The sequence below is a fragment of the Nannospalax galili genome, unplaced genomic scaffold (genome assembly GCF_000622305.1).
Source record: "Nannospalax galili isolate Female #2095 unplaced genomic scaffold, S.galili_v1.0 scaffold2107, whole genome shotgun sequence".
NCBI classification, from domain to species: domain Eukaryota; kingdom Metazoa; phylum Chordata; class Mammalia; order Rodentia; family Spalacidae; genus Nannospalax; species Nannospalax galili.
This window is the reverse complement of record NW_008355382.1, coordinates 96,069-113,667: the sequence shown is the minus strand read 5'-3', so window position 1 is coordinate 113,667 and position 17,599 is coordinate 96,069. Positions and strand designations below refer to the sequence as shown.

General features: G+C 43.8%; 1 protein-coding gene across 1 annotated transcript in view; it reads left to right on the top strand.

Annotated features, from left to right (window-relative positions):
* The first annotated feature begins 802 nt into the window (after positions 1-802).
* The window catches only part of Nlrp7 (NLR family pyrin domain containing 7), an 18,664-nt gene continuing 1,867 nt past the window's right edge, over positions 803-17,599 (top strand). Inside the window, exons 1-8 of the mRNA XM_017803030.1 lie at positions 803-1,067; positions 3,453-5,037; positions 6,081-6,251; positions 9,543-9,716; positions 11,672-11,842; positions 12,153-12,323; positions 14,035-14,202; positions 16,042-16,212. Coding sequence (XP_017658519.1) covers positions 803-1,067; positions 3,453-5,037; positions 6,081-6,251; positions 9,543-9,716; positions 11,672-11,842; positions 12,153-12,323; positions 14,035-14,202; positions 16,042-16,212 — 2,876 coding nt within the window. The remainder of the gene's footprint in view (positions 1,068-3,452; positions 5,038-6,080; positions 6,252-9,542; positions 9,717-11,671; positions 11,843-12,152; positions 12,324-14,034; positions 14,203-16,041; positions 16,213-17,599) is intronic.

Here is a 17,599-nt window from a genome sequence, read left to right as displayed (position 1 = left end):
AATAGTCCTGTTCCCAAATTCATGACTTTGATTTTATGTCTTTTTTTGAATGTTTTCAAACTCCTTCCTATCGGGCCTCTGTATTGCATTGGAATCTGTTGAACCTCCTGTCCTTTTTGAGAAATATTAATGTGTATTCATTGTTGCTTGCCTGCATGCTCATGTATGACATGCACACAGTGCCCTCAGAGGTTAGAAGAGGGCATTGGATCCTCTGGAACTGGAGTTATAGACCATGTGGGTGCTGGGAACTGAATCCAGGTCCTTAAAACCAGCCAGTGCTCTTAACTGCTGAGCCACCTCTCCGGCTTTTGGATGCTATCTTTAGTTTGAAACAATCTGCTTTTTTTCAGCCTTGAGATTGGAACCCAGGGCCTCAAACATGCTAGGCAAGTGCTTAAAATCAACAACCAACTTAAGTACATTAAAAAACTATATTTGTATGTCTGTGTGCATATGTGAAGGTGCTCACAGGGGCCAGAAGAAGGCACTGGATTTCCTGGAGCTGGAGTTACAGATGGTTGTGAGCTGCCCAGCTTGGGTGCTAGGAGTCAAACTTGGGTCCTTTGCAAGAGCAATTGTAAGTGCTCTTAATCTCTGAGCTATCTTTCCAGCCTATAATGTTTTTAGTTTATGTAGCATATTATCATTATTAGTGGGCCAATAACAATGGCCATGTTCTTTCCACAAGACCACTGGTGTCTCACCCATGGATGCTGATTGATGATTCATTCTCTCCCTCCCTCCCTCCCCCACCATTTTCTCCTCAATCCAGAAACCCGAAGTCTCGTCCTTGGGCAAGATGACATTTCCACCTCCAGAGTTTAACCTGAAGGTCCTTCTGGAGAAACTGAAGGGTGATGAATTAAAGAGCTTCAAATGTCAACTATGGACCCTTCCTGAATTCAGAGATGATCTACAGAGACCCTCATCCTGCGACGTACAGGATGCAGATAACATGGAACTGGCAGACATTCTGACCAAGAAATTCCCAAGCAATAGGCTGAGGCACGTGACCCTGAACATCCTGGAGAAGATAAGTTGCACAGAATCGTTTCAAACCTCAGGTGAGTATATTGACAGAAACAGGTTTAAGAGATCGTGGATTAAAATTTATTATGTGTATGAGTGCATGTCTGTAAGTGCACCCATGTTAGGAAATGCCCAAGGAGGTAGGAAGGGGGAGTTGGATCCACTGGAACTGGAGGTATGGATGGCTGCTAACTACCATGTGGGTGCTGGGAACTGAACCCAGGTCTTCTGCAATAATTGCAGCCAGTGCTCATTGTTAGGAATAGGAGTGGAAAGAGACACAGGTGGAAAGAAGAGACCAAGCTCCAGAATCCAGATTGACCTTTCATTGATCAATCAGCAGTGAAAGCTGTGTGTGTGTGTGTGTGTGTGTGTGTGGCGGTGAGTGTAGGGGGTGAGGGAGGGTGTTTGGGGGAGGGCATGAGAGGGCGGGGTATCAGGAGTGGTCTGTGTGTATAGGTGGGTGTGCCTGGGGGGGGTGTTTCCTCTCAAATGGCATGCTTCCTGAAAGTTCAGAACTTCATTGGTGGGTCTCCCGGGAGTATACCTCAAATAATTGAAAAACAAGTATTGAAGCAAAAATCTGTCTGTGGGTGTTAACAGTGTGATTCTACCTAGACGGAGGATACAACCTAAGTATCCATCAGTGGATGGACACCTGAATAAGGTGTTATCTGCCTATTCAGCGGTGTGTCATCCAGACACAAAGAAACGGCCTGCTGATTCTCAGTAGAGCAAAGACGGAGGGTAGATGCCGAGGGGTAGAAGCTAGTTACAGAAGGTGCACAGTTTGGATTCCACACATACAAAATATCTTAGAGTAGATAAATCTACAAGGACAGGATGGAGGTTCTTAGCTGCCGGAGGTTGAAGCAAGAGAATAACAGCTTAGGATCACTGGGTCTGGGGGATCATAGGAACCTGCTGGGACTGGATCGTAGTAATGCTTTCACAGTGCTGTGAATGTACCACTTCAGTGGAATTGCATATTTAAGTGTGCTTTTCAGGGCTGGGGATTGAATCCAGGACCTTGCTCATGCTAGTCAGGCACTCTACTACTGAGGTGCAGTCCAGTCTTGAATTACAATCTTTAAATTGCTGAATATTACTGAGTCTTCGTTGTGGTAAATGTGTGTATTGAAGCCTTCTTTACTTCCAATAATACCTGATACAGTGGGAAAAACTAAGCCTTATGTGTCAAGCTCACATCTATTCATATTTTTCAGAGAGTGTACAGGCACCAAAAAGAGATGACTCAGCAGTAGGACACAAGGAATTCTTGGATACAGAAAAACTAGGTGGGTGGACTCTGTCCTATGCTATTTAGAATATACAAGGTAATAACCTTGTTCCTTGTTTTTCATGCCTGGACCTTAATACAATGTGTTCTTATATTTTAGCTTATTCTTTGTGAAGTTAATGGATGTATACAATATATTTTGATCATATCCACCCTTCCAACCCCTTAAACTCCTTTTAGATTCTCCCGCACGCAAATTCATACACTTTATTTTTATTTTTACTTATTTTTTGAGACAGGATCTACTTTGTGCTCCAGTTGGCCTGGAATTTGCTATGTAGATCACAGTGGCTTTAGTCTCATAGAAATTCACCTGCCTCTGCCTCCTGAGTGCTGGGATTAACCCTTCAAATCCAACTAGTGCTGCTTGTATGTGCATGGGTGTAGGGCTATTTTATGGCATGGACAACCTATCAGTGGCCACATCCACAAAGATAAATGACTTACTCTCACCTAGTAGGCATCAACTGCCAATAGGTCCTTAGGTATCCACCCATCCATGCTAGAATATTGACTGACTTGATTTTCTGTAGGTAACGAGCAGCCATCACAGCTGCTATGAGTTCGTGCGTGCAATGTTCTGTTTTATCCAGAAGACACTTTTGGATAAAAGTTTTTTTTCCCAGCAGTCCTCCTCTGGCTCTTAAATTTTTGTGCTCCATCTTTTGTGATGCTTCCTAAGCTTTTGGGGGAAGGGATGTGATGTAGATGTTGCATTTATAGCTGAGTACTCCATCACTTACTCTCTGCAGGTCAACATGCAGAGAATCTCTGCATCGACCACCATCTACTATAACAAGAAATTTCTAAGGGTGGAGCGCTGTACTAACATACAGGTGCAAAGATTGGTGTTTAGAGAACAGTTTGGTATTGTGTCCATTTAGCAAAATAATAGTAGCCGGTTCTCCCTATGACCTCCCCAGTCACAGATCCTTGGTTAGGTTTACAGTGCCAGGCATTAGTTCTGTCCTGTGGAGCAGGCCTTAAATTCAATTGGAAAGTGGTTACCCCCAGGACATTCATGTCACTGTGGTAGCAGTGGGAATATATTTCTAGGCATGGTTTTAAGATGAGGCTATCCATCAGCAAACCTAATTTTTCTTGTTGAATATCAATACAGGTAGAGAAACAAGACACAGGAGCATAATAGAAAAACTCTCTTTGTTCTGGAGAAATAGATATTGCACAAAAAGTTTCCATGTCCATGACAACATGCACAGAAGCCAGGAGCTGATGCAATTCTTTAATCCAAAAATAGCCACAAAGTCACTGTCGGAAACGGTGGTTCTGTATGGTCCTGCAGGTGTTGGGAAAACCACACTGGCCAAAAAGTGTTTGCAGGAATGGACTGCGGGAGGGCAGGGTGGACAAATTCGATGTGCCTTTTACCTCCAGTGTAGAGAGCTCAATCATATGGAACCTTGTACTTTTGGGAAGATGATCTGCATGGACTCTCCTGAGTGGGAAGATGAAATCATGGAGATCTTAACTCTGACACAGGAAGTCCTGTTTGTGGTGGATGGTTTTGACGAGCTGAGGGTCCCAGTGGAGGCGCTGATCAATGAACTATGTGGTGACTGGGGGACAAAGCATCCAGCACCCATCCTCCTGAGCAGTTTACTGAAGAGGAAAATGCTTCCCCATTCCATGGTGCTGGTTACCACACAGCCTCAGGCCTTACGGGATCTCATTCTGTTGGTGGAGCAGCCACTCTTTATAGAGGCTGAAGGCTTCTCAGAGGAGGAAAGACAGGCATTCTTCCAGAGACACTTTGGAGACGAGAAAGAGGCATTTCGAGCTCTCAGTGCTGTGAGGGCCAATTCTGCTCTGTTCCACCTGGCCTCAGCTCCTGATGTCTGCTGGATGATCTGTACCTGTCTAGCACTTCAGGAGAAGGGGGAAGACCTTGCTGTGACTTGCCAGACCTGTACCTCATTGTTCCTGAAGTTTCTCTGCACCCAGTTCCCACCAGCATCTGATGGTGACCACACCAATGGGTATGGCAACTCTTTGGAGGCCCTGTGTCTCCTGGCTGCCCAAAGCCTGTGGATGCAGCAGTCCATATTCTACGGAGGAGAACTATGGAGACTTGGATTGAATGAGTCAGACCTCTGTCCCTTCCTAGACAAGGGGATCATCCAGAGGGACTGGCACTGTAAGGACTGCTACTCCTTCATCCACCTCAGTGTCCAGCAGTTCCTGGCTGCCATGTTTTACATTCTGAAGTCTGAAGAAGGCAGGGACGGTGCTAAGTGGGATATTGGTGTTGTGCAGAAGCTGTTCTCTAGAGAAGTCAGATATAAAAACTCCAACCTGGCCCAGGCAGGGCTGTTCCTGTTTGGCCTCTTGAATGAGAAGCGAACCCAAGAGTTGGAGACCACTTTTGGCTGCCGAACATCGGTGGAGGTCAAACAGGAGTTACTGCAGCTATTACAAAGCAAGCCTTTGGAGAGCAAGCCCTTCTCAGTGATGGATCTTCGGGAGATTTTCTCCTATCTATACGAATCTCAGGAGGAAGGGCTCGTGAAGGAAGCGATGGCTTCCTTTGAGGAAATGTCTTTGTGTTTAAAAACCAGCACAGACTTCATGCATTCTTCGTTTTGCCTAAAGAATTGCCAATGCGTGGAGAAATTGTCACTGCAGGTAGAAAGAGGGATATTTGAGGAGACCAAAGTTGGATTGGAGGCTTGCCTTCAGGTTTTGAAGTAAGCTTGTATTTCATTTAAAAAATTTATTTTGTGTGCATACTGTATGTATGTAAGTGCATTCCGTGCATGCCTGGTACCCAAGCCATGGGATCCATGTGGGTGCTGGGAACCAAATCCAGGTCCTCTGGAAGAGCAGTAAGTGCTCTCAGTCACTGAGGCATCTCTCCAGCCCAAGAAATTTTTTATTATGTGTATGAGTATATTGCCTGTATGTGTGTAAGTGTACCATGTCATGCAATGTCCGCAGAGGTCAGAAGAAGGTGTCAGATCCCGTGGAACTGGAGTTATGGACAGTTATCTGCCATGTAGGTGCTGGGAATCAAACCTGGGTCTTCTGCAAGAGCAGCCAGTGCTCTTAACCACTGATCCAATTCAAGAACTTATTTCACAAGTTCTGTTTTTATTTAATCCATTGTTCTATATGGGTGACTTGGATGCAACTGGCTTAGAGTCAGAATTGTCTTGAGTGTTAAGAAAGTTTATCGTACTAGGAAACACTATATTAAAATGAGTGGGAGGGACTCAGAGTCAGAGTTTTAAAATTTTAATGAGGAATATTGTTTAAGGGGCTAGAGAGATGGCTCAGTGGTTAAGAGCACTGGCTGTACTCACAGAGGACCCAGATTTGATTCCCATACCCACATGGTGGCTAACAACTGTCCATAACTTCGCGGGCATTGTACCACATGGGTACACTTAACACACATGCAGGCAATACATTCATACACAGAAAATCAAAATAATAAAGTCTTTAAAAAGTATATATATGCAAATCCCAAGGAGAACAGAAAAAGAGCATCAGATTCCCTGGAGCCGGAGTTAACAGGCAGTTACAAGCCACCTGACGTGGGTGCTGGGAACCAAACAGGTCCTCTGCAAGAGCAGCAAGTGCTCTTAATCACTGAGCTGTCTTGAGTCACTGAGCAGTTCTATATGTACAATATGCCACAGTCCTAGCATCTGTTTGAGCCAGTAGGATGGGGAGTCCTGGGTTATCTATATATCATGGCCCTTCTGTGCTTTTCTCTGCTTCCTTGCAGGCATCAGAACCACAGCAGCTCTCTTTTCCTCTGGGCAGATCTATGCTCTGTGATATGTTCCAATAAGAACCTGAGCCTCTTGGACATCAGCCAAAGCTTCCTGAATGAGCCCTCAGCGAGGATTCTTTGTGACTGTTTAACCTCTGTCTCCTGTTGTCTGCAGAAAGTGGTGTGAGTAAAACAAGTCTCAATAGAGCCCTAAGTGTGACCGCAACCTTTGCAAGTTTAATACGGCAGTGATAACTTGAATGCCTGACTAGACTCTGACCATGTACCAGGAATATGAAGAAATGAAATAGTTCCTATTCTTGGACTAGAGAGATAACTCAGCAGTTAAGAGCACTGACTGCTCTTGCAGAGGACCCGAGTTTGAGTCCCAGCACCCACATGGCAGGTAACAACTGTCTGTAACCCCAGTTCCAGGGCAGCTGTCTCGGTTAACCTCTTTGGGCATTGCACGACACAGGTGTACTTACATACATGCAAGCAATATACTCATACACACAAAATAAAAAATTCCTTTAAAAATGGTTCTTATTCTTGGTCTAGTGGCAAGATCCTGTTCCATCAGATGATTGTCAGTAAACTTGACCAACAGTTTGGATGTTTACATTATGAGTTATATTTAGTGGCAAGATCCTGTTCCATCAGATGATTGTCAGTAAACTTGACCAACAGTCAAGAAGCTCAGCCTCTAGAACTGTAGTTACATGTGAAGGGGAAGGGAAGGTTAGTGGTGGGAGCTGGGGTCACATTTAACTGTTCACCAAAATGTGTCAGGGTCCCTAGAGCTTTTCCTTTTCTGAAACTTTTAAAGATATTTTTATTCTATGTGTATGAGTATATTGCCTGTATATATGTAAGTGTACCTGTGTCGTGCAATGCCTGCAGAGGTCAGAGGAGGGGCATTGAATACCCTTAGAACTGCTGGAGTTACAGATGGTTGTTAACCACCACGTGGATGCTGGGTACTGAACCTGGGTCATCTGCAAGAGCAGCCAGCTCTCTTAACTGCTGAGTCATCTCTTCAGTCCTGAAACTTTGTAACTTTTTACTCAGTTTTCTCCTTTCAGTCTCTAATAACCCATATTCATACCCTAAAGATCTCAGAACTAGCGAGTATGTGGTAATTACAAGTGAAACCGGACAGCTTAATTGGAGAAATCCATGATGTGTTTCATTGTGCCATGTATTTTAATACTTAAGATTCCATGGCTATGTTATGGACATTTAAAAAAATAACTTTAATTTGTTCTTTGAAACTTTCATACATGTAGTGTTACATTTTATTGATTTGAGAATTTCATACAATGCATTTTGATCATATTCAGCCCCCTCTTCACCCCACCTTACTACCCCTCCTGACTTCTTGTCCTCTACATGTCTTTTTCAAAAAGTCCTATCTATTCTAACCTGTGTTTCCTAAATGTTCTTGGGTGCGTGGGTCTATCCCTTGAAGTTTGGTCAACCTACCAGGTGTCACACCAGAAAGGAAAACTAACTCTCCCTCTCCTGGCATCTATCAATTGGCAACAGATCCTCAGCTAGGATTGGGGCTCCCTGCCCCCCTCCCCCATCTGTGCCTGGCTCCTGTCTGGCTTGTATTTGGGGAACATTATTGATCACTTCTATTCTCTATTCATCACGTCCAGCTCCACCCAGGGCTCTCCCCCAGCACATCTCCCTCCCAACTTCTTGTCTTCTCTTAAATTTATTCATTTTTAAAAACCCACTGAATCCAATTAGTGGTGCTCATATGTACATGGGTATGGGGTGATCCACTGGGGCATGGAGAACTTGTTAGTGGTCATACTCCTGAGGAAAAGTGACTCAACTCTCCCAGCAACTCAGTTATCAATAGCTCCTCAACTAGGGGTGGAGCCTCTGTGGCACCTTCTCTCCATGTGGGAATTTTTACCTCGCTGGATCTTGTGGCGGTCTTGCACAGTAACCACAGCTGCTGGGAGTTTGTGTGCAAAGTCGTTCTGTCTAGAGGACATGTCACTGCACTCCTCCCTGTCTTTTAGTTCTATAAGAATAGATAGTTCTATTCTTTCTACATCGTCTTTCATGAAGGAACATTTTTCAGTTAAATGTTTTTCTGGGGACTGGAGAGATGGTTCAGTTAAGAGCACTGGCTGCCCTTGCAGAGGACCTGGGTTCAGTTCCCAGCACCCACATAGTGGCTAACAACCTTCTGTAACTCCAGTTCCAGGGGAATTCGATGCCCTTTTCTGACTTCTGCAGGCATTGCATGACGCAGGTGCACTTACATACATGCAGGCAATACACTCACATATTTAAAATAAAAACTCCAATGTATATTTTATTGAATTTCAATAATATATATTTATTGAACAGAGCCTGTAAGACTGTTCCCTTATGGTCATGCACAACCCATGGCTCTTACAACTTTTCCACCAAGTTGTCCACGGTCCCTGAGCCCTTGGGTAGGTGAGATTTGAAATAGGAGTCCTATCCGGGGACCCATACTCTGCTGTCTCATTTTCTGTATTTCAGTTAGTTGTAGCCTTCTGTGTTCATCACCCTCGTTGCATGAGGAAGCTTTGGTGGTGAGAGTTGAGAGGTGCATTAGTATTCTTCCCTCTAGTCCACTATGCTCTGTGAGCCTTAGGTGTAGAGGTTCCATCGTAGATGTGTCACTTACGGTTGGGCGTCTCACAGACACTTACTATCTGTGTGTGAACAGGTGTGGAATTCTGTAATAGTCTGTTGCAAAAGGAGCTTCTTCGAGTCACGATTGGTATACTTGTCTGTAAATATAAGGATCTGTATTTAGCATATAGTAGGAAATTACATTTGTCTAGGGATGTGCCTGTAGGGCATTTTCTTGATTGCTAGCTGATGTAGGAGGGCCTGGTACACTGTGGGTGGTGCCATTTCTATGTAGGAGGGCCTCGACTGTGTGAGCAAGGTAGCCAAGAAAGCCAGTACAGTGTTCCTCCATGGTCTCGCTGTGGTTCCCACCTGCATGTGCCTGCTTTGAGCTGCTGTCTTTGCTTCCTTTGATGGACTGAAAACTCAAAGCATAAGCTACATAAATCCCCCACCCCAGGTTGCTTTCGGTCATGGTGTTTATCACTGCACACGACAGAAAGGAAACAGTATCTACCTGTGCCAAGCGTCTCTGTGATTTTCTTTTGTTCATCTTCACCCCTTTCCTTACAGCAGGGTTTTGATCCCTGTCGGACATTTTCCTATGACTTCCTCTAAGGCATGTTCATGGATGCTCTGGTTTATGGAGATGACACATTGACACATTTCTCCCCCCAGCAACCAGTTGTTACATGTGAAGCATGGTTCATTTCTCCCTGGTAAAGATGGGGATGTCTAAAGAAATGAACTTATAGTCATGCCTTGTTATACAACATGGGAGCTTCATTTGCAACTGCCTTTAAGTTGAATACTGGAGACAGAATCCCATCTGTTTTTACTCCTTAGGATTAGAGACATCTCCCCTATGACTGTATACAGGGATATCTGTCTGGCTCTCATTGGCAAAAAGACACTGACTCATCTGACCCTGGTGGGTCGTGTCCAGGAAAGCAAGACCTTACTGCTGCTGTTGTTGGGAGAGATGATGAAGCACAAGAAGTGCAACCTCCAGTTTCTGAGGTAAGCCCGTGGTCACCGCTGTCCCCTGGGGCAGAGCCTGTGGTCACCGCTGTCCCCTGGGGCAGAGCCCGTGGTCACCGCTGTCCCCCCATCCCCAGGGTGGAGCCCGTGGTCACCACTGTCCCCTGGGGTAGAGCCCGTGGTCACCACTGTCCCCTGGGGTAGAGCCCGTGGTCACCGCTGTTCCCCCATCCCAAGGGTGGAGCCCATGGTCACTGCTGCCCCCCCCCAGGGTGGAACCCATGGTTACTGGTATACTTTAGGGCTATCTCATTGTTGTGACTTCTCCTGAGGAGTTGTGAACAAATGTCTAAACACCTCAGATATGATGCCAATGGATGATGGAGGAAATGATTACACCCAAGTGAGCCAGTGAGTTTGTTGGGGTGAAGTGCATATGTGGATGGTTAGTCACAGGAGTACGAGGGACTCAGAGGTCACTGCAAAGCCCACCCCAACTTGGGTGGTGACTCGTGAAAACTGCCTCTCTGGAGCTCCCTGCACAACTTACTGAGGGGAGGAAGAAACTCTGGTCAGGAGAGCTGCCTGCTGGGAGTTAGAATTGGGTTGATCTTGTGTTGATCTTGACTTGGTAACCATGCTGCTGTGAGTTCTTGAGTGCAACCGCTGTGTCACGTCCAGAGGCCAGCCCTTCACAGGCCTGTGTCCTCCAACCCTTACGTACCCTCTGCTTCCTCTTCTGTGATGTTCCCTTAACCTTTTGGGGGTATTAAATGTAGATGCCTCTTCTATGATCTTGATTAAAATCACATCTGAGTGGGTACATTGATGCTCCTCCACAAAGACAGATGGCCAATAAATACAGAGTCTTCTATTTATGCTCATTTTTTGAGGCAATTAAAACTGCATCTTCTATGCTGATTACTTCAAAGTTCTAATGCCATTATTATGGATTTTTTTGGAAAATTTTATGTAATAAGTGTATTTTCTGCATGTGTGTAAATGCACCTGTGCTGTGCAGTGCCTGTGGAGGTCAGAAGGTGTTGGATTTTCCTGGAACTGGAGTCATGGATGGTTGTTATCTGCCATGTGGGTGCTGGGAATCAAACCTGGGTCCTCTACAAGAGCAGTCAGTGTTAATGTCCAAGCCATCTCTCCAGCCCCATTATGGATTTTAAGAACTCCATTCTTAAATGGCAACTATCCTACTAGGCACATTATGCAACCACATCTTTCATGTATCTGACATGAAGATATTTTTCCCCAAAGAACCATGGGAATAAAAGAATATTACAAACATTAACTTGAAGATTTTGGACTCAAGAGGCAGAGCTATGGTTTCAACAATAAATTCTTCTTAGAATATAATATTTAGTGTACCCTCAAGGACATTACACTTGTCTGTAAGATAGTTGGGTTCTGGAGCCCAACACAATGGATTGATTTGATTTGTTCCCAAGATACCTTCATGATCTTCTCATCCCTGACAACTATAGACTTTTCCAATTCATATCCTTGCAGCACCCAAACCTGATATTCTTGTAATTTGATGTTTTAGCAAAGTTCTATCTTTTTACTTCAGTATTCCTCAGCTTTTGAGGCTGAAATTTTTGAGTGTTGTGTATCCTTTGGCAGCACTCGAGATAGAACTGAGGGTCTTACGCATGCTGGGCAAGTGCCTCTATACTGAGCTTTTACTCCCATCCCTGAGCATTATTTGTTTTGCCTGTAGACTCACATATTTAAGTGTAAGCAGGCTTGTTGGTGAAATATCACCAAGAATTGTATTAGAGATTATTTCTTGGAGATGAAGCTGGATATTGATCAATGGCCATGGGACTATTTGAATAGGCAAAGGAGATTAGGATTTTATTCAGTAATTAGACCAGAGTTGGGCATGTAAAATGTATCGACAGTCTTTAGGGAAGTGAATCAGAATAAACAGGTACAATCCCTTGCCATCTGTGGAGGATGACTTGCTTTGTATTGCACAGGCTGGGATCTTGTTCTGCTTCCATTCATCAGTGGGATAACTTGTTCTTGACCCTCCATATCAACCAGTCCCTGACATGCTTGGACCTCTCAGACAACAAACTTCTAGATGCGGGTGCCATACTGCTATGTACAGCTTTGAAGTATCCAAGGTGCTTCCTGAAGAGGCTGTCGTAAGTATCTTCTCTCTTCCTGTGGAGCATCTGTTTGAAGTCTGGATTTGTAGAGAGAAGAGGCACGGTGACACTAGACTTGCTGGTCAACATGTCTGGATCTACTCATGGATGTAGACATCTGCTCCTCATTTTTGGTCTCTGGCAGGTGGTTCATACATTCTCACCTCATTCATGTGATCACAACCCTGTGAAGGAGAGAGAAGGAGACTCAACCTAAGCCCTCTAAGGCCTTAGACGAGACTTTTTGGAGGCAGTTAAGAAATTTGAGTATGGGAAAGTCCTTACTAGCTTTGTGAATCTTTTGCAGGTTGGAGAACTGCCACCTTACAGAAGCCAGTTGCAAGGAGCTCTCTTCCGCTTTGATGGTCAGCCAAAAGCTGACACATCTGAGCTTGGCCAGGAATGATCTTGGAGATACTGGATTAAAAATTCTGTGTGAAGGCTTGTGCTATCCAGAGTGTAAACTACAGATGCTGGTGTAAGTCTTTGCATGCGTGCGCGTGTGTGCGCGCATGTGTGTGTGTGTGCACACACATGTGCATTTATGCATACATTGACTTAAGTAGGACAGTGCTTAGAAATTCTTAAATATAACTGGTTGTACTGTGGCAACACTTAGGAAAAGAATAGGTAGAATAAAGAGATGATTAGTTGCATGATCTTTTGAGGCCCTTTGTACTCAGGCAATTTGTTCCCAGATCAGGTGCTTTGCTTATGTTTTTAAAGATTACATGACATAACACTTTAATATAGATAGATAAGGCATGACCTGAAAATATTTTAAAGGGACAGATAGTGAATAGCCCAAGGTTTTTGGGTTATGTGTCCTCTGTGGCATTTATGACTTCACTGTGTAGATGTGTAAGGAAATAGGCTCTTTTCCCATGAAATCTTGGTTCAGAAAAAAGGCAGCATGGCTGGTCTTCAATGGGATGTAGGTGGTCGACCTCTTATTTTGGAATAGCCCAACATGAGCTATATGTTCGTATTAGAATCATAGTGATGGGAACTGGAGGGTGGTTCAGTGACTAAGAGTATGCATTGCTCTTGCAGAGGACCTGGGTTAGGTTCCCAGGACCCAGGCTGGGCAGTTCACAACTGCCTGCAAGTCCTCTTCTGGCTTCCAAGGGCACCACTCTCATGGTCACAAACCCACACGTAGGCACACATATTTATACATAATTAAAGAATCTTTAAAAATCATAGTGATAATATTTGTACAGTATTACCTTTCTACTCCCAAATTCTGCCCACTCTTTGTTTTTCTGGGTGCTCTTGCTCTCTTATAGCAGCAGTACCTGTCATTTTATGTCCTGGCTTCTAAAATACCATAATCCAGACATATCTCAGTCAATTAAGACTTGAGTAGCAGATAAAGATGCTTGCACTGAAATGGTGTTAATTAGAATAATGTAAAACTTCATGCCATACAGTGTTTATAGGCAGGCAATGGTATCTTAGAGTATTTCTGAATCTAAACACCATAAAAACTGTTCTATGCTTATTCAACATCTACTGCATGCCAGGGGCCCTGCTATGTTTCACAAGAATTATTTTTTCAAGGGAAATTCATTCTCCTTTGGGGATGTGGCCACTGGCCAGTTGTCCATGCTCCAGTGGATAGCCATATACCCAATGAACTAACTGTACTCAAGGGTTACTAATGATAATAGAAAATAAAGACATGAATTAGGGAGGAAGAGGGACTAGGGTACTAGGGGAAATTGGAATTAGGTTGTGGTGGACAGAGATGATCAACATACTTTGAATCTCCTGGAGCTAGAATTATAGGTGGTTATGAGTCACCCTACATGGATGCTGGGAACCTAACTCTGGTCCTCTGCAAAAGTAGCAAGCTCTCTTAAGTATCATGCTCTCTCCAGCCCCACTTAGTATTCAAAATGCAGAAAGTAAACAAGAGTTGATTGCCTCCAGAGACTGAACTCTGGACATTTTAGTTTTGCACCCTAGGGAAGTCTGTATTTTTAAGAGCTGTGCGTTTCCACATTGAATAGAAGGTATAAAATGCCAATTTGATCATGTTACCACTTGGTGCAGAAATAATGTAATTGTGTGCTCAATTTGTATGCTATAATGTGCAAGTCTGTTTGGAATTGTGTAGTTTGATATGATCAAAGTAACAGGGATTTTATATGGTACAGAGGGATAATACTTTGATTTTTCTGCAGGCTACAGCAGTGTAACATAACCAAGGTTGGCTGCAAGCATCTCTCGGAGCTGCTCCATGGAGACTGCAACTTAACACACTTGGACCTGGGTCTGAATCCCATAGCTACTGGACTGTTGCTTCTCTGTGATGCCTTAGGGCATTCAAACTTCAGTCTCAAATGCCTAGGGTAGGTATTGACATTTATTTTACAGTGTCAGGATTTTTAAATTTCTTCTAAAATATCTCAGATTGGAGCAGTATAATTCTGGGTTTCATTTTAGGAGCCAAACCCATCCAGAGACTTAGCATGGGTAACTGGGTGCTCAGTGCTCACAAAGTTGTTTAGAGGGGCTGGAGACCTGGGATATAGGTGGGGAGGGCTTACCAAAGAAGAAGGTGTCAAGAGCACACTGCTTATGCTAGGATGCAATGATCAGGAAGCACAGGGCTTCCGTTCAGCACCCATGCAACTAGAAGGGATACTACACCCAGAAAAAGTAATGACTCCATAAACAGAATGGTGATCTCTTGCCCCTTCTCTTCCAAGCCTTAGCCCAAATGCATCTCACGATGCAGCCTACTTTCAACTTTGCAGTTGAAACTCTGTTGGAATCTGGGTGGTGAAATTGCTTCATTAGTTTTGCTATAGAGATGAAAAAAATACTAGAGGAATCTTTTTTGTTTTGAGTGTACCTGGGGAACCCTAACACTTTTCCAGGCTTGAGTGGAACTAAAGATCAGCTAGCAAAACCCTTGTCCTCCTTAACAGAACCTCTCTGACCTTCTGTAGGCAAAGGCAACTTTTAGTTTTCAAGGGACTCTGAGAAAAAGAGGGTGCGGTCTATGGAGTTAATAGTAACATGGCAGTTATTAGTAATTTTCCATAACTCTACAATGAAGCTCAGTCTTACAATATCAGAGTCTTGGTGTCAACAGTAATAATTTTACAACTCGCATTCAAACCATCTTTACGTATCTCCTTCTAGATGTCTCAGATCTGTCCCCCTGGCCACCTGCTCTCCTGGCCACCCACCCCCTCCATTTCAAACACCCATCTAAGCCTCCAAACATCATATAAATTGTTTTGTGATCTCTGAACTGGTCTAAAGGTTTGTCATTGGCTTCCTAAAGTGTCTTACCCATCACTTCAAGGGACCATCCAAGTTGCATGTCAGTACCACCATTATTTCCAAAGACCCCAAATCCCTGATTCAAATCTGAAGACTTCAATAATGTACTACAGAATCATAGGGGAACATTTACTAGTTATGAACCATAACATTTTATAGGCAAGCACAGTTGGTATGTGTGTGTGTGTGTGTGTGTGCACGCACGTGCAGTGCTTGGGACGGAACCTACAACCTTATGTGTGCAAGATGGGTAATCCACCATGGAGACACACAGACCCTCACTAGGAATTTTAGACAATCATTTCCTGAGCTCCTTACTGGTAGATTCTAGGCAAGCACTGAGTTCTATTCACAGCCCTTGAACCAAACTTTATTATTGTTGTTGTTGTTGTTGTTGTTGTTGAGATAGGGCTTTGTTAAGTAGTCCTGGCCTGGTACTATGTAGCCCAGGTTAGAATTAAACTCACGGCAATCCTCTTGCCCATTCTCTTGATGATTCCAGGTGTGTATCGTTATACTTGGCTTGAGTCAAACTTTCTCATTTTTCCAGATAGTGTTTTCAAGTAATGCTTTCATCCGACTGTCAATGTGGCTCATGATCTACCTTCTTTTAGTTTCTTGGACTTCTATGACCACCATAAGCAAAATCTACACATTCCCTCTTTGACTACCTAATAAAGAGCAACGGGGGTGATGGTTAGTACTGTCACCTTCTGTCTTCTGTGTGACACAGCGTAGTGTTTAGTAAAACAAGCTCCCAAGAGGACAAGTTATCAGTCCCTCTGCCATTTCTCCCTGGCTGGATCCCCAGGAAGTAGGATGTCTGGCAGTGCTGATAGGTCCCAAGTAGGAACTTGCTAGAGGAGAGAGTGCTTTTCTGTGTTCTTCCTCTACAGGCTCTGGGGATGCTCCCTCAGCCCTTTGTATTGCCATAAACTTGCAACTGCCCTTGCGAGCAATCAGAAGCTGGAAACCCTGGACCTGGGTCAGAATTTCTTGGGGAAAAGTGGAATAACGATGATCTTGGAGACTTTAAAAGATAGCCATGGGCCCCTGAAGAGACTCAGGTATGAACTTTGTTTGACATGGTTTTACAGGAATAGTGTTTTGGAGGACTTATGTGGGAGTGCACTGTATAAAGGTGAAGCCTTTCAATAGAATTAATCAACTATTCAATAGCATCCTCGTACCATGGGGAATTTGATTACCTACAAAATGCCCTGGTATTAGATCTGAATGTTGTCCACATTTTGCCAGAATACTCAGTGCTAGGAAATAATGCCTTCCAGAAAGGCCTGCCCTGCTGACATTGCAACATGACCTTGTCTTCGAAGTTTATACTTGAGAACAGCATGATTGGGGTGCCACACAAATCACAAAAATAACTCAATGTCTTAAGTTTGATTTTTATATTGAACCACCTTAGTAGTTATCCTGGGGTGCATCTTAAAGAATAGCAGCTCATGTGTGTAAGTACTTTTGTGTTCTCAAGCACAGGCATTCTGTTATATCTTGGATATTAAGTTCTTTTGCTGTTATCACCCCTAACCTCCCTGGGTCTCTGCTTTTTTTAGAAAGATATTCTATAGATGTTTCCTTCATTGTGTAAACTACCTGTATCATTTTAATAACTCAATTTATTGACTTGGAAGTTTTTATATAATGTTTTGATCATCTTTTGACTCCCTCCCCCTATTTGCACCGCTCTGGATTTTGCACACTGTCATATACTTTAAGGCAAATAGAGCCAAGTTTGTGTCCCCAAATGTCCTTTGATGTGCATTTGTCCACCAGAGCCTGGTTAGCCTGTCTAGCATTACACCCTTAAAAGAACCCAACTCTCCCTTTCCCAGTGGCTATTGGTTACAGATGGTTCCTCAGCTAAGGTTGGGACTTCTTCCCCACATCCCCACTGCTATGCTGGGATTTTATCTGGCTCCAGCTTGCATGGGTCTTTCATGTGCTGTTGCTCATGTAAGTAACTTCCCAGATGTCTGGAAAAACTGCGCTGGGATTTTATCTGGCTCCAGCTTGCATGGGTCTTTCATGTGCTGTTGCTATTGCTCATGTAAGTAACTTCCCAGATGTCTGGAAAAACTGTTTCCTTGTGGTCATCCATCACCTCTGGCTCTTAAAACTTTTCTGCCCCCTCTTGTACAATAGTCCCTAAACTTTGGGTGGCGGAGGTTTGATATAAGTGTCCTATTCAGGGATAAGTTCTCTGCAGTCTCTTGCTCTCTGTAGTTTGGCCAGTTGTGACTTTCTGGGTTAATCACCTCTTGTATGAGGAAACTTACTGGTGGGAGTTGAGAGGAATTAATATTCTTTCTGACCCTTGTTCTGTTATGATCCCTGAGCCTTAGGTAGAGAGGTTGCATTGTAGATGTGTCATTTAGGGCTGGGCACCTCACAGACACTTATTCTCTGCACTTGACCAGTTGTAGAACTTTGTAA